The sequence below is a fragment of the Monodon monoceros genome, unplaced genomic scaffold (assembly GCF_005190385.1).
Source record: "Monodon monoceros isolate NGI ecotype Baffin Bay Population unplaced genomic scaffold, NGI_Narwhal_1 Super_Scaffold_14, whole genome shotgun sequence".
Lineage (NCBI taxonomy): Eukaryota > Metazoa > Chordata > Mammalia > Artiodactyla > Monodontidae > Monodon > Monodon monoceros.
This window is the reverse complement of record NW_021703770.1, coordinates 74,148,895-74,169,444: the sequence shown is the minus strand read 5'-3', so window position 1 is coordinate 74,169,444 and position 20,550 is coordinate 74,148,895. Positions and strand designations below refer to the sequence as shown.

The following is a 20,550-nucleotide window of genomic DNA, read 5'->3' as shown; positions in this document are numbered from 1 at the left end:
GGCTCAAGGAAGGCAGCTCCCACTTTGGAAAAGCAGCTCTCCCTACTCCCCCTCCGCTAAGTTCCTTTGATTTGGAGACCATCTCAAACCCTAGAGATTCCATTTTCAAAGAGGCTCTAATGACACAAGTGCTAGGTTTCTGGGATTCCCAACCTGATGAAAAATTGCTATCTCAGGATCAGCAGAGCACCAAATTTAAATGTAAGCTGCTAAATTTCTTTCTTGGCAGAAATTAATAATGTTACCGTTTTTGACCAGTTATTATGTATCGGGAACTGACTCAGCTGTGGGATGAAAGGGCTTTTTTTTTCTTTTTTTAAAGTGAAATGACTGCAGGTTCCACGACTAGGAGAGCAAGTACGGAGCTAGTCAGTGTTTAGGAAGGGGGAACTTCAGGCCTGAAAATGCCTAAAGTCGTACGATGTGAACACATAATTTACCGTGCAGACTGGGACACTTTGGGAAAGAAAAGGACATCATTAATATTGATGCTAGGATAACCAGGAAAAACCAGGACTGCCTCAGTGCACCAGGACCTCCTAGAGTACAGCCATTTCTCTATTTAAAATCCTTCCATGATCCCCATCACTGTATAGTCTGTAAACCAGTCTCATCCCTGTAACGTGGGCACACACCCAACCACGGCACACAGCACACGGGATGAGAACCGTGCATCTTCCTGTCTCTCCACTCCTGCCAGTCTGCAAACTCAAGGGCAAGAGTCCGTGTTATGGGCCTGATGCTCTACCTTAATGCTTGTCACACAGCAGTTCTCGGTAAATACTAAGCGGCTCAGTGACACTCGTGATTGTTCATCCTCCATCCAACATCACAATGTCTCAGAGCAGACGCTCCTGCGTGCATGCTTTGTCCACCCGCCTCCTCAATCCCCCAGCTGTCATTTCCTAGCTACGTGACTCTAGGCAAGTTACTGAACCTCTGTGCCTCGGTTTACTCACCGACATACGCAGGAATCATGACAATACATACTTCACAGGGTTACTGGGAGCATTAAATGAGTTACTGTATGTCAAGTGCTTTCAGCAATGCCTAGCCCTCGTAGTAAGCACCCAGTAAGCTTCTTGAAGGCAGAGACATTTGTCCCTTTTGATCACTGCTGTATACTCGCTCCAGAAATAAGGCCTAGCAGAGAGACATTCAACGAGATGGCTGAAACTTAATGACATACACACTTCTCTCCCCGGTCCTGTGCTTTGCCCCACAGTGCCACACCCTCCATACCCCACAGACTCCTGCACCCTAACAAGAGCACAGCACCATCCCCTTCACCATGGGGCACTGACTGATAGCCATCAAACTCTCTATGCCAGCTGTCAGGATGCCAGCTGTCAGGACACTTTACCTGAAGTAGATTACATGATACTCCTGAGTTTCCCACCTTCCAACTGTTCAATTCTAAGTACAGACAATGGCTGGGGGTTCAAAAACAGTTCCAAGAACTTTTTAAGTCTAGGACTGAACGCAAAGCTAACTATCAGGGTCAGGGCTGAAAATAAGGCAAGATTACTACTATGACCTTGTGTTTCCACACTTACGGAAGGTAACTACTTTTAGAATATACATTCAAACATACATTGTACACAAAGTTACAAACCCTATAAATCATAAACAGTAATACAAACTCAGCTTACTTTTTAAAATAGAATTTTACAAAAATTAAATTACCTAAAATTAAGCCCACCATTGTACTTAAATATCCGGTTCCACTTCCCAGGTTAAGAAAAGACAATCCTGGTTGAAGTTTCAACGCTTCCATAACTTCTGAATAAATGCAAGGTGCTGACAAGTGTATGTTGCCATGCTTCCAGGCTAAGTCTTTGTAAGCATTGTCTCGGTAGCCTTCCAAATAGTAATCTCCGCGATCAATCGCTCTGAAGGCTTGCTCCACTCTTTCAGTGCGGATATACTGAGCTTCTTTTAAGTTATCAATTAAGTCATCATTATCTTCCCCAGCACTCACAGCGCCTCCCATGATAGAATTCAAATCAAACCATAAACTGTAAAATGTAATAAAATTAGCAGAAATGGCTTCCAATAATGTAGTGTGGTTTGTTTTCCTTTAATATTGCACTTGATTTCCAAAAATAAATTAATCCTGAAAGGGAAGAATAAAAATAAACAGGTTTAAATGAATGCTCAAAAGGAAAGTAATTCCAGCTTATTAAATATATAATAGTCATTATAACTAACTACCATTTCTCAAGGACATATTCTGTTCCAGGCACAGAGTTAAGCTCTTTAAATATATTGTTTTATTTATTCTTATAACCACCACAAAAGGCAGCTTAAGTTTGATCTCCTCTGTACAGACAGGAAACCTGGGACACAGAACTAAGTTAAATCACCTCATACTGTGAGGCCCAGTATGGCAGCCACAGTCACACATGGCTACCCAGACCTAAATTAATTAAAATTAAATACAATTAAAAGTTCAGTCACACTGGCCACACTCCAAGTGCTGAAGAGCCCCACGTGGCCAGTGGCTGCCATGGTGGACAGGCTGCTCTGGAAGGGGGCGCGGCTGGGGCGTGGCCCCCGGCCTTCCCGACTCCAGAGACCACGCCCCTCCATCACTGAGCCACGTGGCCTTCTTCAGAGTGTGGAAAGCCCAGGTAAATAAACACGAGTTACTGGATTTAAAGTTCCTAAACTTAAACATCCACTATCAATTCCTAAATGCACCACATAAATTCAAAAGGTTAACATAAAGAAGAATAGATTACCTAAACACAGGATACAAAATGGAACATGTTTAAAATGTGTGTATAGAAATAAATATATATACATATATGTAAATATACATATTAAGATTGTTGTGTTTGGTAAACCCTGTCATGATAAATGAGACCACAAATTTTGTTAACAACTTTAATAGTTTAAGCCTTAGAACATACGTTATACACACGTAGGTACAATGAACTTCTAACAAGTCAAACTCAGCATCTTTGAACGGAAACATAAGTGCAACTTGATAAAATAAGAATTTCAATAGTACTATTCAATACACAATTTAAGCTTTATTCAATGCGCTAATAAGCAAATTCATGTATCAATTAATTTCTGAATTGATAAATCAGGCGGGAGGGAAGGCGAGAAACGAAAACACCCATATGGCCAAAAACCAGAGTTCTGACAGCCCACTCGGTCCGCTCCTGACTGGCGAGAAGGCGAGCAGCCGGACTGCAGCCGGACCGCAGCCGGACAGAGCGGCCGCGCCCCCAGGGCCTGCCCCACTGCCGGGGCCCCTCTTGTCTCTCCTCCTCTCCAAGCAGGGGAAACACTGCCGACTCGCGCAGCGCTCCTATCTAGCGCGCTCAAGCTCACGCACACAAACGGCTGGCTCCGACGTCCCCACCCGCTCTCCTTGCAAAGGGCCAGGGCCCGCTGCGCCATCCTCCCCGCGAGCTGAGCGTCCTGCAGCCGCCACGCAACGAAGGCGGACGGGGACAGACCCCTTCCAGCTCAAGCACCGCGCGCCGCGCGGGGTGCGATTCCAGCACTTAAAGGTGGTGGGATTTGGGGCCGCGCCGTGAGGCTTGCGGGATCTTCGAGGCCTACCGCTGGCCCGCCAGGGAATTCCCCATTTAGAGGTGTTTTTGACAGCATGGCCTCTAAGCACAGGTTATATAGCTTTCTCACCGGGTCCTCAAAATCTTCCCGAGACGACAGAAAAGCTGGCGACACTGGGCTGCGGCGGCTGCCGTCAGCCGCCCCCGGGCAGCACTTGCTGAGGATCTGAAGAGAGCAGCTCTGACTACGTTTTACACAGAGACATTTTACACACGGCTCTTCCGAAACGCCGTAATCTACTAGCTTGAAAAATTATTTCCCTTCTGCTCTGTTTTATGGCTGAAGAGTGACCTGACCCTTCTCGGGTCCTTCTGAACTCTAACCCAAAATCATCATAGCAAAACGCACGCGTGGACCGCACCACACGGGAGCTCACACTCTCAGCGAGAAAGGCAAGGGGAAGACCCAAGCGAGCAGGGACTGCCGCCATTTGCCGCCATCTGTGTACTGCCTCACAACGCCACCGTAAGCCTGGGAAGAAGGCCCTGGCACGCCCGCTGTCAAGTGAGAAACCGTCCGTAAAGGATGGGGAGCTACAGCTCACGTGACAGACGCTGCTGAAGGAGCCCACGGAGCCCACAGGGAACTGGCTCCCGGGATCAAGGAAGCTTTCCTAAGGGCATGGACTGTGCAACACAGTAATGGGAGTCAGGGAATTACAGGCTGAGGAAACAGCTCAGCCTAAGTCAAGAGAGCAGAGAAATTACACGGAGCTGGGTAGACTTCAGCCTGTAGGCCAGTGATTTCTTTGGGGGGGACCCTTTTGAGAGTCTGATCACAAACTCCCCTCTATTAAAAAATAAACAAATTAGAAGTGTTGCATACAATTTTAGAAGGCTCCTGAGTTCCTAGAGACCCAGGAGTCCACGCCAGTTTAGGAACATCTACTATAGGCAGCAGAGTCAGTCAGGTATTAACAAGGGAAATTACTTTTCCATTTTAGAAAGTGCAGTGCATCTGTGTTTCAGATCTACTGCAACAGACCAGGCACTCTGAAGGCTGGAAAAAACATCACCTTTGTCAACAGCGTGTAGCGCCCAACTGCAAAATCAGATTTCCCAGACTCCTTTCTCTCTGGTCTGGTAGGAAAGAAACAGATCTGAACAGAAAGCTGAAAGGCTATGCAGGAGGGAGGAAGTCAGGAAAGGCTTCCTGGAGTAGGAGGTACAACCTGCTGCAGTGCATGTTTCTTCAACACAAATGAGCTCACACGTTCAGCATACACGGTAATGACGTGGAGATAATGAAGGTGTGGTGGTTTACAATACATGTTCGTGTTCTGAAGTGACAGGAAGGCACAAGCTTCCACACACTAAAGGCATACCGTAGCAGCTCATAAAGACTTCAAGCGAAAAGCTTAGAATAGAGTACCTTCCTATGTAAGACAATTAAATGATGGTACAGTGTCTTCAAGTGATCTGGGGGACTGTGGATGCAGATGTAAAAATGGTATGACGTTTTCCCTGAATTAAAACAACAGACTAATGAAGCCTATACCCAGGTTCAGATTTTTTAATTTTAATAAAAATGACATCTATATGCAAATAAAATGATAACCCATAAGCAAATGGTCTTCCAGGGCCTGAATGTCAAAGGAGGACGATGAACCCTAGGGTTTAAGGCTGTGAAGGACTGACTGGCTGTGATGCCAGCTGCAAACCCCAGTAGGGGTTTAGCTGTCCCAGAAATTTTCTTGGGATTGGTATTGTTTCTGCTGGTAAGCTGGCTGCACAGGCTTTGAGTGGCGTGCCCCAACGCTATTTTTCCCACAAGCCCTGCTGTTTTGCAAAACATTAGGTGTTTTCAGATGTTATAGTAGAAAAACCCAGTACTTGACCTCTCAGACCCTTGAAAAGATCCTAGGAGACCTCAAGGACCCCAGAGCACATGTGGCAAGCAGCTGGCATAAACGATTACAAACTCAGATGAACAGGGCACAGCAGTTGCACAAGGTGTTAGGGGGCACCCAGCCCAGACACAGTGGGGGGAGGGGAGGGGATGGAAGGACCGCACGAGTTGCCTAAAGAAGGCCTGGGAAGCAGAGACAGCAGAAAGCAGTAAAGGCATTTCGGGATGTAGAAGGGACAGGGGCAATACACCCGCTCAAACACTGCAAACAGCACCGCAGAGGTGAGCCCGGGGACAGAAAGCAGTGCTCCTGAGGCCAGAAGGACCAAGGGGCCTGGCAAACTCGCAGGCCACAGCACATGGAGCCTGGACCTCCTCCTGCAGACGGGGCAAGCCAGGGAAGGATTTCAGACAATGAGCAGCGCACTGAATGACTCAAACAGGATGTTAAGGGAAAACCAAAACCGTAAAAGAAAGGGACTGTTAGAATTGGAATACATTATTTGGTCTGTGGAAGGCAATATTTACATAGTCATAACAGAAAACATGATTGCTGATTTAACTTGAATAGTCATTTAACCACACTGGGAGGATGAGAGGGAGGTAAAGGGGGTATGGGAGTTAACCCTTCATCTGTAGCAGGACGTAAAAGCTATCTTTTTAAGTTCCCTCTGGAGTGTGAGCCTCCTGGGGGGGGGACAGGTGAAGCCAGGAACTGCTATGCTTTGTCTGCAAGGCTCGTAGTATCACTTAACTTTCTAAGCTGCGTATCTGCATTATTTGAACAAAACTGACAAGGTAAAAATGAAGACAGCTATATATATTTATTTAGACCAGAAGAAGTACAATAAAGACACATGGAGAATAGTTTCCTAAGGAATAAAAATACATTTAACAAATAAAATAAGTCTACAGCAGAAAAACCACGGAACAAAAAAAGAGATCATAATATAAATAATTTACACTACAGAGCTTCAAAGATGTCATTTTATCATATACATTGTTCTGAAAAACTGAGTGAAAAATGAATCACATAGTACATATAAATTGTACGTATAATTATAAATTACATTTTATAATATTCATTGATTTGATTATAAAAGTAGTATATGCATTTGCAGAAAACCTGAAAACCAAGTAAAATAAAAATTATTGATAAGCCTAACCTTTGAAGAGTCACTGTTATTATTTACTTTCTAAGCATCAATATTCTTATTTTTTTAACACAATGTTGGTATTAAACTGTATATATTATTTCAGACATTCAGTTAATGTCTTAAGCATTTATTCATGCCATCAAAAATTCTTCCAAAATCCAGGGGCGTGATATTCCATCAGACAGATGCACCAAGTAACCAATCCCCTGACTACTGGACCATGAGATTTTAAACTGATTATAATCAATGTACATATGAGGAGTTCGCAAGTTAAATCTGTAGTGAATATTTTGATAATTCAACAATCATCTCCTAACTTGAAATTCAGTTCATTTTTTATGAGTAAGGCAAACAATAATAATCTCCTAACTTGAAATACAGTTCATTTTTTATGAGTAAAGCAAACAGTATTAAAAAAGCCATTACAGCATTAGGTCATGGAATGTGTTTGCCAGTTGTTAATGCTGAGATAATTCCATCTCTATCATGGAAAAGTGCCAAACACAAGTCAAGAGACCAAGGTCTAGCCTTGATCCCATTGATAACTTTGCTGAATGGCTCTGGGCAACCCTCCAGAACATCACTTCCTCACCTGTGAAGAGGCTAATTCTCTGATTCCTAAGGTACCCCAAGGCTCTGATTTCTCTGCTATTTTGGCATCAGTTAAACCTGCATTGAATACAACTGAGTTTTAGTTATCTAGAAATGAGCGTCTGTGCCTCAGCATTTCTGTTACTTCAATCACAATTTTTTTCTGCCCCACTCCTGCCATTGTCTGTAACAAAGAAGAAAAAAAAAATTTAGGGGTGTTCAAGTCCTGCATTAAACAATAAAAGCAAAATAAGGATTCTGAGAAAAAGAAGAAAGGGTAAAGGTAGAACAGGACAAAGTGTCAGAATAAAGGACTGAACAGCTTAAGCAGTTATGTCCCAGAAGGAAGCTGTGGCACTTACTCCTAAGAACAGTTTTCACTCCTGAGGGTGGAGGAGCAAAGGGCACATTCACATAAGCTCACCTGACATGATTTCCAAGTGCTCCAAAAGCTGCTTGCCCTATGCTTTCAAAATTAGGTCTGTGACTTTATGTACCTGGCAGTGGGAAAGAACTACTGGCAGCTCCATTCAACATCATGGTGTCTTTCAGGCAGCTCAGGGATGTTTTATGGAAGGTTAAAGCCAAGTCAAAGGAGGCAGGAAGCAAGCCGGTGGCAGACAGACGCCAAGGGGCGGGAAGAGAACAGGCGGAAGGCTGACCCCTCCCCCTGCCTTCCTGGCACTGGTGGCCAGCAGTCACTCCTTGTGCTCCTGTCCCCGCAGGTGGGGACGCAGCCCACCCAGCTTTGGGGGAAGGAGACTGGTGACCCAAACAAAGGAGAACACACTACTGGAGGGCACGAACATAGGCTCTTTCTTCCTCAAGCCTTCAAGGATCTTGCCATGGGAGTCGTGGACCAAGGCCGCTCTGAGTACAGAGAGAACCACACGGGAACCTTTCTCAATGATGACAGACAAACACGAGGAAACATAGAGACTTATGAAAGGAAGAAAAAGAAAAAATAGGGTGAGCCAAGGTTCGCTACTCCATGCCAAAAGCTGCTGAGAACATCTGATTAACTCCACGTCCAAGGATAATGCAAAGCTTGCCCTTGTTTTACCACTAATAACACACACATGCAATTCCCTGTGTACCTCTACCTACCAGGCACTGGAGTCTGTTTCTTCAGCATCCCTACGAAGAAGCACTAACCTCATCTTACTGACAAGAACAAAGTTCAAAGACCACGAGACAAGCTCACAGCCGGCAGGGGTGAGCCACAACGCAAATCCGGTCTGTCAAGCCATGGACCCTCCTGAAACACAAGAGCTGACCCAGAGGCTCCTGACCTCTCACTCCGAAGAACCTTTCATTCTCTTAGCTGAAAAGATGTTCAGTTCAGATCTCCTTCCCTCTCCTCAACCTCTCATTTCCTTTTTTTCCTCCCTTTTGTACTCTTGGTTCCAAAGAAAGAATGGATTAGAACAGCGGTCCCCAACCTTTTGGGCACCAAGGACCAGTTTCGTGGAAGACAATTTTTCCACGGACGGGGGCGGGGGCGCGAGCGGTGGGCAGCGGCAGAGGAAGCCTGGCTCGGTTACCCGCCTCTCACCTCCTGCTGTGCGGCCCGCCTAACGGGTCCGCAGCCCGGGGGTTGGGGACCCCTGGATTCGAGGGAAATTAAGCATCTGATGTCATTTAATGACTGTACAGCCTCAGGCAAACTGTTTAACCTGTGATCTTCAGTTTCCCTATCTATAAAATGGGGAAAATAATAATCACATCATCAATTTGTGAAGAGTAAAGAGTACGCTCCTAATAATACACAAATCCAGTAAATACTTCATTTTCTTTCACTTCTATGACACAATGCACATTCCAAACTTCCATTTTTCAATCTAGAAGACCAAAGAGGGAACACAAAGAAGCACCAGTTCTGGAATCTGGCGCAGTTATCACCTAGCGAGTGGCCTCCGTGAGACGGATTCTAGAGAGAGAGTGTGAACCCTGAAGCTGGAGCGCCAGGAAGAAAGGCAAACTGATAAGCCACTGTTCAAGCGTCCACACTAGATACTCTGACATTCAGCAAGTGCTAAGATGCCTATATTCACAGGTGCGGGCTTCTCAGTTACCTTCTCAGCCCCACGACTCCAGAGCTGCCCCTGCTGCCTTTCCCCACAGTGCCCCTCATTCTTCTAATTCTCCCCTCCTCCCCACCTGGGACAGTGGACAACGGCATGAACTCACAGATGGACAAAGAAGCAGTAGGTGGTGGCTCGCTGAAGAGTTCAAGGTACAGGACATGAGGGGATAAAGAAATACACATTTTTTTAAAAGAAGAGATATGAAGCAACTCAATCTGAATTTTTTTTCTATTTTGAAAATTACAGAACTTCATATAGCTCCAGAAGTCTCTCCTCTCCTCTTACTCAAAGATCTGAATCTACGGCCTTGTCAAACCTCTACCACTGCCACGCAAGCCCGTGGTCACTGAGCACAGCCCTAATCGTAGACCACAAACACCCTCACTACACACATGTGTCTGTGACCTAACAAAACCAATCCTCGGGGAAGAACCTCATCAGGTTTGAGGATATTTACTTGACATCTTTCCATTTTTCAAGGAGTATTAAGAAGTGCTATACTACAGTCCTTAACACTTAAAAACAATCCTCATAGGAGCCACAGCCTGCAAGTTGTTTGCCTCCTCTAACTCGGGAAAAGTCTGAACCAGAATACTGAAATGGCAGCTGTGCTGTCCGCTTTCAGTCCGTTAAGTGACAATTTTCTTAGGACGTAATGAGATCGATGGGGAAGCATGAGAGAAAAGCATACGTATTTTCAGCTCCTCTTGGGTCACGCTTTCAAAGTGGGGCTTATTTGAAAAATTATGCAGTCACACAGGACAACATTCAAATAAAAATACAAGAATACTCCGAAGCAGAGCTCCATGGCCTGGAAGCTACTATCAGCTCAGATGGTCTGTGTCTGCTCCCTTCCACTAATTTGTTCAGTTTATTTTATAACGATATAAAATAAACCCGAAGCTGAGCTCACGCCAAACATGTTCTTTCTATATATTAAGGTACTGTGTAATGCAAAGACTGGCCTCGTCACACAGTATGATTCTAAGCAAGTGGTTATCTTTTCTGGTTTTCGTTTTTTCAACTGGGACACAGTCATTACATCAAATTATTTTGATGGCACCTTTAAAAACTTTCAAAAAGTCTAAGTAAGTGCTTTATTAAGCAAAGATAAAGAATGTAAGTAGGTTAACTACCGTTTTCCAGTATTATAAAATGGCATCTTTTTTTTTTTTAACATCTTTAATGGAGTATAATTGCTCTACAATGGTGTGTTAGTTGCTGCTGTATAACAAAGTGAATCAGTGATACATATACATCTATCCCCATATCCCCTCCCTCTTGCATCTCCCTCCCACCCTCCCTATCCCACCCCTCTAGGTGGTCACAAAGCACCGAGCTGACCTCCCTGTGCTATGTGGCTGCTTCTCACCAGCTACCTATTTTATGTTTGGTAGTGTATATATGTCCATGGCACTCTCTCACTTTGTCACAGCTTACCCTTCCCCCTCCCCATATCCTCAAGTCCGTTCTCTAGTAGGTCTGTGTCTTTATTCCCGTCTTGCCCCTAGGTTCTTCATGACCTTTTTTTTTTCTTCTTCCTCCTTAGATTCCATATATATGTGTTAGCATACAGTATTTGTTTTTCTATTTCTGACTTACTTCACTCTGTATGACAGACTCTAGGTCCATCCACCTCACTACAACTAACTCAATTTTGTTTCTTTTTATGGCTGAGTAATATTCCATTGTATATATGTGCCACATCTTCTTTATCCATTCATCTGTCGATGTACACTTAGGTTGCTTCCACGTCCTGGCTATTGTAAATAGAGCTGCAATGAACATCGTGGTACATGACTCTTTGAATTATGGTTTTCTCAGGGTAAATGCCCGGTAGTGGAATTGCTAGGTCGTATGGTAGTTCTATAAAATGGCATCTTTCTGAAGTCCATGATGGCCACTTTATCTATAGACAGACACTAGTAAAAGCTGCATAAAACAAAAACACCTTGTTATATTTCAGTACCAACTCACATAATATCCTAATTACCTTAGGGTATTTCAGAACAGGTGGTATTACCTGTACCATATGAATGAAGAAAACCAACTGAGAAAGAGTAAATTGTTCTAGATTTCCTAAATACAGAGATATTTCAGCCTTATTCATAGATCTTATGTCATGCACTACTACTAATATTCACATTATCAGAAATAAAATGACTAGAAATGCAGGTCTGAGACCCTTGAGAAATGCAAACACACACACACACCACATTGATACTATAGCTTCATTTCATTTATGGGGACAAATATTTCTATCCTTATTTTTACTCACAACCCAGAGAAAGTTTAAGAAGTTCTGAGAAATGAACTGTCGTCCTAAGACAATCATAACAATGCTACATGGGCTCTGAAGTGAGTGCTAAGAGCTTCACCTTTTAAGTTCAAATGATTCATTTGTCATCCATGGTTCCTTTAGTTAATAAATCTCATTTTCAAAAAACTGTCCAAACTAAGCAATCAAAATGCTTGCAAAAGCTTTTACAACTATAGTTCAGTACCTCTCTCCAGCCTGCACTGAACACTTCTTCACCACGAATCCGGCAAGATGAGCACGACACAGGCACACTGAGGAAAGGATGTCAAAGGATGGCTTCAGTGCACACAGTCTCTGCTCAAGGAAATCAGTCTCTTAAATAGTTAGCATATTTTCAGAAAAAATGTTTAAAATTTACTTTTAACTTGGCTAAAATGAATTTACAGAACTAAAGATCTCTAGTAATGTAAGAAACCGTTTCATTTTAAAATGAAATTAGACCGGTCTTCAAACTATAAACAGTAGTCAAAATGGGTGAGTAAAATCATGTTTATTAACAGCGTATTTAAAACACTACACGTTCCCTCAACAAAAAGTTACTCAAAGCAAATAGTATTACCTTACATTTGGATATTTTAATTTTTAAGTGTTTTGCACAAAAAGACTTTACTTGATGATTTCCTCATTTAATAAACAAAAACTGATAACCTAGTCTCAGGAACTCTGATAGGCACAGAGGTTACGGTGCTGAGCCACAACCCTCCGCAATGTGAAATTCTGGTCAGAAATCAACAGGAGCCACATCAACAGGAATATAACTTAATTTCACTTTACTCTTTGCTACCCTTACAAGGATCATTTGTAGAATGATCATTTGTAGAATGAGTACTAGTATATCAAATCATAACTTCACATCAAGTTGTATGTTCATTATGAATCATATTCTAACAAAGTGCTCTTTTAAAATAAAAATTATACTTAAATAAAGGCTCATAGGATACTGTGCGGGTTCTGCGTCGGAACCTAATTGTACAGCTTCCCAACTATGCGGCCTCAGGACACATAACCCATCTCTCTAGGCCTCAGCTACTACATGGTAAACCCAATATTAATAATAATAACTACCTCAGGATTAGTGAGAAATATATGGGATAATCTACGTAAACTGCCTGTAACATTCCATAACACACACCATGTGCTCAACAGCTGTTTTTATGATTTAATACAGACCTACTTAGTCCTCTCACAAAAGAACATGTTTCCATTTCAAGAAACATTCATCATATGTATAGAAATCTAGCAATAAAATATAATAAAGACACATAAAATACTGTGGATGTTAGGTGCCAATTGTCAATGAGATCTCAAAAACCCTACGGTGTTTCTGAGGGAAACCAAAGCATGGAAAGATCGGGGCAAGACTGCGAGGATATATCTCGTGAGCTGGATGGAACTGGAGGAATCAATGTGAACTCATGATACGCGTTTAAAATATATACATATAAAATATATATGTGTGTGTGTACACATATACATGTATATATACACACACACATATAAAAATAAGAAGCTAGAGAAAACACATATACATACATAGTCTTCCGTGTTTAAGAAGGCCTAGAAGATTGACAGCGACTGCTTTTCACTCTTGTTGGAAAAGGTGCGGAAGACGTTGTGCATTTCTACCTCCCACTCCACTCTCCTATCTGTGCACACTGATCTCCCCATCCACACACTGAGGACCCTGAGGTGTCCACTCCCCCAGTGTCAGTGGGGACTCTGGCACCTCAGCTGCAGGTTCTCTGCCGCCAGCTCTCACCATCATCCTGGGCACCTTCAACAAGCACCACAACTCCAACAACAGCAACTGTCTCATGTCTGAGGACCTGCCCACCCACTGCCCCTGGGAATCCTTATTTCATTCTCCAGGCACATCTTGCATCTAATTTGCTGACCCTTCTACCACTACACTTAACCTTCAGTGTCCCCAGTCCTTGAGCTAACTTTTTCTATAAAAGGTCAGAGAGCAAGTATTTTAGGATATGCAAGCCACAGTTTCCATCACAACTTCTGAACTGTGTGCTTCCAGAGCAAAGGCAGCTACAAACAACTTATAAATCAAATAGTGTGGCTATGTCCCAGAAATTTTATTTATGGACCCCTGAAACCTGAATTACATAGAATTTTCACATCATGAAACAGTACTCTTAGTATTTTTCCAACCATCTGAAAATGTAAACACCCTTCTTAGTTTTCAGGCTACACAAAAACAGACAGCAGGCCCAGTTTAACCCACGGGCCACAATTTGCTAACACCCGCCAGTACCACTTTCTTCCCAGACTGAACAGGTCCCACGAACAAGTCTTCACCCCCTTACTCTGCCCCTCCTCCTGTCCCTCTCAGTCCCTCGCCCGGGCTTTCCACCTCACTCCTCCTGCGGGCTCCTGACCTTGGACAGCCCAGCCATGTCTCGGCGGGCTCCCACAGAGCAAGAGGGTTCCCGGCACCTGGCTCCCTCAGCGGCTGCCCTAGCCACTTTGCGGAAGGCAGCCTCTGGTGAAACACCTCTCTAGCATTTTTGCCTCATACCCCAGAGAGCAGATTTCTAGAAAATTCCATCAAGAAGGCACCAGAGCAACTTCTCTGCCATCCAATGAGCCAGACACCCTCCCAACAAGGCCTGGATCTCAGCGCCAGGCGGGCCTCTTCCTGGAGCGCGCAATCCCAGCCCCAGGAGTAGCGGCTGCTCCTCATACCGTTTCTATATTCTTTAGGGCTCTCTTTACTTACTAGCCAATCCCATTACAGCTAACAATTCTTCACATTAAACTTTCCCTGTTCAAAGTACCGTGTGGTTTTCCTTTCCTGTACGAGCTAGACTCATACAAACCTGAAAACCAGAAAGACTACATTCAGGTCCATCAGAGAACGAAAGACAGTTAGGCAGTAAAATGAACTGAGGATACACGAGACCCTGATACTATGCCAGCCAAAACACCCACAGTCCCATGGATCTGACGTGAGTTGCTATATCCTGCAACGACCACCCCTTTTTTTAAAACTTCTAAGTATGTGATTGTGTTTTATCTTAGTTTCTTGGCAAAATGTTAAACACTTGTCACCAGCTTTTCTGTGCTATGAGAGCTGTCCACCATGATCACAAAGGGAAGTTAGACGGCCAACAGCAACTAGGAGTCTGAGGGCAGCAGGCGCCAATTCTGCCGTCTTAAAGCTCTTGCTCAGGAGGACTTTCCTGGGGGAGCCATGGCTAAGAATCCGCCTGCCAATGCAGGGGACACGGGTTCGAGCCCTGGTCCAGGAAGATCCCACAGGCCGCAGAGCAACGAAGCCCATGCACCACAACTACTGGGCCTGCGCTCTAGAGCCCGCGAGCCACAACTACTGAAGCCCGCACGCGTAGAGCCCATGCTCCACAACAAGAGAAGCCCCCGCTCGCCGCAACTAGAGAAAGCCCAGGTGCAGCAACGAAGACCCAACACAGCCAAAACTTAATTAATTAATTAAAGTTCCTTCTCAGGAGATCCATCACTGGGTCACACTCTTAGACAGAAGGATGCCTGGTAGCCTCAGCTACTGGGAGTCAGCTTAAACATGAGCTTGTTAACTGAAACACAACATCTTTCTGGTTCCCTTGTTTCCCCTGTATAGACTTCAATAATTATTAGCACACCTGGAAAAGGACAAAATAAAACCAATGAAAAACTCATTAAATTTCATGTAGACATGGTAGGCAGGCTAAAAATAGAGACCCACAAAGGAATGAAGGAACAGGGAAACAGCAAAGCCAAATTCTTGAAACAAATGCCAGAGATAAGCAATAGTAAAGGTTACTTTTTCTAGCCAGTGGCATTTCAAATCGAAAGAAGACCATCAAAAAACATTTATTGGAAAATGCAGTCCCAGAGTTGTAGGAACACAGAGGGAAAACTAAATATACAAACAGGCCCTAAAGAATTCAATGGATTTGTTGTATTACTCATTTTGCAGAAAATAATTTTGGAAGAAAGCAACAGTAAAAAATGGTAAATAAGCCATATAAACGTTGCTGCTGTGCCCTAAAAATGTGATACACTGAACACCAGAGAAGAGCAGGACTAGCCAGAAAGACATCCTTATGCTTCTACAGAGCATTTGGTTTTATTTTAATGTGTGTTGTGTGGGGAGGTATACGTGTTCTGGAAGAACAAAACTATTTTCGGGCTTCCCTGGTGGCGCAGTGGTTGAGAGTCCGCCTGCCGATGCAGGGGACACGGGTTCGGGCCCCGGTCCGGGAAGATCCCACATGCCGCGGAGCGGGTAGGCCCGTGAGCCATGGCCGCTGAGCCTGCGCGTCCGGAGCCTGTGCTCCGCAACGGGAGAGGCCACAGCAGTGAGAGGCCCACGTACTGAAAAAAAAAAAAAAAATTTTTCAAAAATAATAATCTCTAATAATTTACCTTATCCAACTACCTTACTGTCATTTTTCCATTTTTTACAGCAGGGGAGCCTAGGGTAGAAATTTACTTATGTCTATTTACAGTGAATGCAGAGGGATAGTCTTTCTTTCCTACTGAGAACAAAGAGTATATACAACTTCTTCAAATATAAGACTCCTTCCCCCAAACTGGAAGGATTCCATGTAGCAAATTCACAAGGACCCCAGCTTCTATCTGCCAGAAAAGCGACTTAAATAGCTGTTAATTTTGTCCATGCCTTCCTCCAACATACTGCCTCAGGATTTTGAGCGCAGATATGTATTTCTCCTTTCTCTTGCTCTGCTGATTCAAAGTCACCCTCCTCTTCAGTACAAATTTTCCAGTGCATTTAATAAATTACTAGATTAATTTCACAGGGCCAGGGGTCCCCACCATCACTTCAAACACAATACACCCAAAGCCTTCTACACAGCCCTCACCCTGCAGGGCAGCTACTCGCTTCAATTACTCCCACCGCTCTCAGTGAAAATTCCATTCTATCACCATCCTTATCAATTTTAGCTAGATTACTACAACTAACTTCAAGACGGTCTTCATACTTGTGGTTCTCCCAACTTCAACAGCATCTGTGCACCATGTTGATTCACCTACCCAATACACCACTTTTGTCATTAAAAAAAGGACGAAGCTCCAAAAACTCAGAGGTATCTCCAGGATGCTACAAAAATGAGAGAAAATCCCACCTGGCAGGGCTCAAGACCACCCCCATTTAAAAACAGCAGTAGGACTTCCCTGGTGGCACAGTGGCTAAGAATCCGCCTGCCAATGCAGTGGACACGGGTTCGAGCCCTGGTCCGGGAAGGTCCCACATGCCGTGGAGCAAATAAGCCCATGCGTCACAACTACTGAGCCTGTGCTCTAGAGCCCATGAGCCACAACTACTGAGCCCACGTGCCACAACTACTGAGCCTGCACTCCAGAGCCCACGAGCCACAACTACTGAGCCCGCATGCCGCAACTACTGAAGCCCGCACGCCTAGAGCCCGCGCACCGCGACAAAGAGTAGCCCCCGCTCTCTGCAACTGGAGAAAGCCCCAGCGCAGCAACGAAGCCAAAAATAAATAAATAAAAATGACACTAATATAAACGCTCTAAACAAGCCTTTAAAAAATTTTTTTAATAAAAATAAACACAGCAGTACTAGTTTTTTATCAGCTTTGTAATGTCATCTAAACATTTTGTTGGGGGAAGGGGTTGCTTAGCAATCACTTCACTAAGGAATCAAATGATCACAATGTGTTATTATTACCTGTATACGTTTTCTATCACTGCCTTAACAAATTACCACAAATGAAACTGCCTAAAACCACACAGGTTCATTATATTATAGTCCTGGAGGTCAGAGTCTAACACAGGTCTCACTGGGCTAAGATCAGGGTGCAGGCAGGGCTGCATTCCTTTCTGGAGGCTCTAAGGGGGGTTACTCTTGCATTTTCAAAAGTCTAGTGTCCGTCTGCTTTCTTTGGCTTATGACCCTTTTCTCCATCTTCAAAGCCAGCCACGTCAGGCTGAGTCCTCACTCTGCCTCTTTCTTCTACTTCTAAGGAACCCTGTGATCACACTGGGCCCATCACAGTAATACAGGACACTCTCCCTATCAAAGTCAGCTAATTAGCAACCTTAATTCCCCTGAGCCATACAGGGTAACACACTGACAGGGTCCAGGAATTAAAGCAGGAACACCCTGGGGAAGAGGGCATTATCTGTCTATCACACTGCCCAAAGTCTACAACCAAACGCTGCTCCACAGGGAATTAAATCTGTACACTTGGGGCCTGAATCCATGCTACTCACCAAGACACAGGAAACAAAATAAGAGATCACAAGGATAATCGGCGGCAAGAGAGCTCGTGGTCCTGAAGGAACACGGAAGTCATTTTCTCTTACAGACAAGGCACGGCCACACCAAGACAACCCGAAGTCCCCTGAAACAACAATGACTATACTGCAGACGACTATACAAGGACTTTAAAGATGACCCTGAAATTCACTTTGAAGCACTAACTGGAAACACTGCAACAAATAAAACCATCAATTTTTTGATTTGGTTATTCTTAAGGCATGTAATCATTTTTTATAAATGAAAACGTATGCCCAGTCCTATAACCCTTGAGCAGTATCACAAAAAAACTCGAGCATCCCTAATATGCTACACCACTGGGCGAAGCTGTGCCTAAGCTCAAAACCACTTAGGGCTCAACCCTGCTCAATTCCTGCCCTTACTTTTAGGACAGTGGGAAGCCACTGCACAGATTCATTCTGAGGGCTGACAAAAATTCAGTTCAGCATGAGTTAAGACCCTGTACGTGAGAGCTGGCACCTTTTCTCAGCTGTTGGTACTTGTCAGGATTTTTGCAGCAGATTCAAAATTGCTCAAACTTTAATGTAGTATGATTCCAGGTTGGCCCCAAGAGGGAGCACCCTTTTAAAAACAGACTGCCCTACAGGTGGTGCTTTGCGTGTTATCACTAAAAACGAACGGAAGACAAGCGAGCCTAAGGTGGCTCCCCAGCGACCGCGCCCCGGCTCCCTGGCTACTCCTGACCCCCCACACAATACTGACGCGAGGCTGCTCCCAAGGCTAGACTCTCGTTTAAATGGCCACTACTGCTGTGCGAGTCCCTCGCTCTGCCGAGTGACGACTGATCTTATGATATTTGAAAAGCAGTGTGTGACTCATAAAGCATTACTACCTTTATCATTAGTGCAACTTTCATTAGTTGAGCATTTACTGCATATAAAGCGGTGCCATTTTAATTCATTTAATCTTAACAAAACTCCGTGTAATAGTATTACTTCCAAGGAAAGGGATGACCTAACTTCCTTAGGAGGCAGAACGGGCTTTGAGTTCTAGGTCTATTCTCGCACCAAGCCCTCTGTCCTTAAAGACTGCAGATCATTTCACAGGAAAGAAAGCAGATTCAGCAGATTCAGGAAAAGGAACTAACTCTGAATCTCAGTTCATGCATCTATAAAATGAGACTAATGATACTCACCAGACAAGACACTCTTTGACAAGGCTGTTGTAAAGATTAAATGAAGGGAAAGTTATACAAAAGTGTGAAAATGTTAAAGCACCAAGATATTAGCATCTCATACTGCACCGTTCCAGGGAGCATCCGTCGCACACAGGAGACTTCCTGAGGCAGCGCAGGGAATGGCACTCACACTGTGTCTGTGTGAATGGGGCCTCCTGGAGCCGTGCGCCGCGGATGTCCATGCGCACGTGCATATGCAGGTGTGGCCCCAAATACATACAGGATGTACTATCTAGGCACAATAAAACCAGGGATTATTAAACAGTGACAACTGAACAAGTCCTTAACAAGAAACAGAAAGCTTACAAAAAGCTTTTTTGCCATAAACAATAAGGCGGCTCAACTAGTTTAAGACCATGGTGATCTCTCCCTTTCCATCAGAATCAAACCAATTTCAGGAACAGTTACAATACAGATATTTATATAAATCACTGCAGAAAAGCCTAAATCTTTCTTTTGCCATTTCTAATTTCTCTGGTTCATAAAAGAATAAAGGTTCAAAATCACTCTATTTGCAGGAAAAAAGTCAAGTCCATTAAACCATTAAAATGGTTTAGAAGTATCTGAAGTAATTCTTTCACAGTGGTATTTACAATACATGTTAAATCACTACAGACCACTGCCAGGCTTTTTCTTAAAACTAAAACTGTAGTAACTACCTTCATGTGTTCCAAAATCTGCTCTTGTATTTGAGTATCAAGGTGACCATGAATTTAAAAATCCACTCTAGTCATCAAGAGACTACAATGCAGGGGGCTTCCCTGGTGGCGCAGTGGTTAAGAATCCGCCTGCCAATGCAGGGTACACGGGTTCGAGGTCTGGTCCAGGAAGATGCCACATGCCGCGGAGCAACTAAGCCCGTGAGCCACGACTACTGAGCCTGCGCTCTAGAGCCTACGAGTCACAACTACTGAGCCCCTGTGCTGCAACTACTGAAGCCGGCACACCTAGAGCCCGTGCGCCACAGCCAGAGAAGCCACCGTAATGAGAAGCCCGCGCACCGCAACGAAGAGCAGCCCTCGCTCGCTGCAACTAAAGAAAAGCCCACGTGCAGCAACAAAGACCTAATGCAGCCAAAAATAAATTGATTAATTTTTAAAAAGAGACTAGAATGCAAACAGGAGACTAAGAGTACCAGGACTCACAGGGGTCACAGGGATAAAATACACCATCCTTCGAAATACTGTCAAACAAAGAAAGGCTCATTTTGTGTTTGTTTTTGAGCTATGGCATTTCTAAATATTTCTTTCTAATAAACTTAAGATCCAGTATTTTAAAGACGATTACAAAAATACAATGATACACAATCAGAATAAAAGCTCTGAATTATTAAACCAGGAACAGCAACAGAGGTGGATATACTAACCCACCTACTGACACACGTGGGGCTCCCATCACCAACAGCTAAACCACTTGGCACTTGGCCGTTCACGCACCAATCACCTGACACGCTAAGCTGAGGCCCTACCACAGCCTTGGTC

The 20,550-nt window shown here is 44.1% G+C and overlaps 1 protein-coding gene across 5 annotated transcripts in view; it reads right to left on the bottom strand.

The window, feature by feature from the left end:
- Window positions 1-20,550, bottom strand: part of PCMTD1 (protein-L-isoaspartate (D-aspartate) O-methyltransferase domain containing 1) — a 59,755-nt gene that overhangs the window by 31,062 nt on the left and 8,143 nt on the right. For 2 of the 5 annotated variants that reach the window (XM_029222551.1, XM_029222553.1), the window contains exon 2: window positions 1,687-2,116. The exons of 2 other annotated variants lie outside the window; for them this stretch is intronic. In XM_029222551.1, coding sequence (XP_029078384.1) covers window positions 1,687-1,993 — 307 coding nt within the window. In that variant the 5' untranslated portion in view covers window positions 1,994-2,116. Of the gene's footprint in view, window positions 1-1,686; window positions 2,117-7,188; window positions 7,266-20,550 lie in introns of all 5 variants that reach the window. One more of the 5 variants, XM_029222552.1, reaches the window with a different exon arrangement.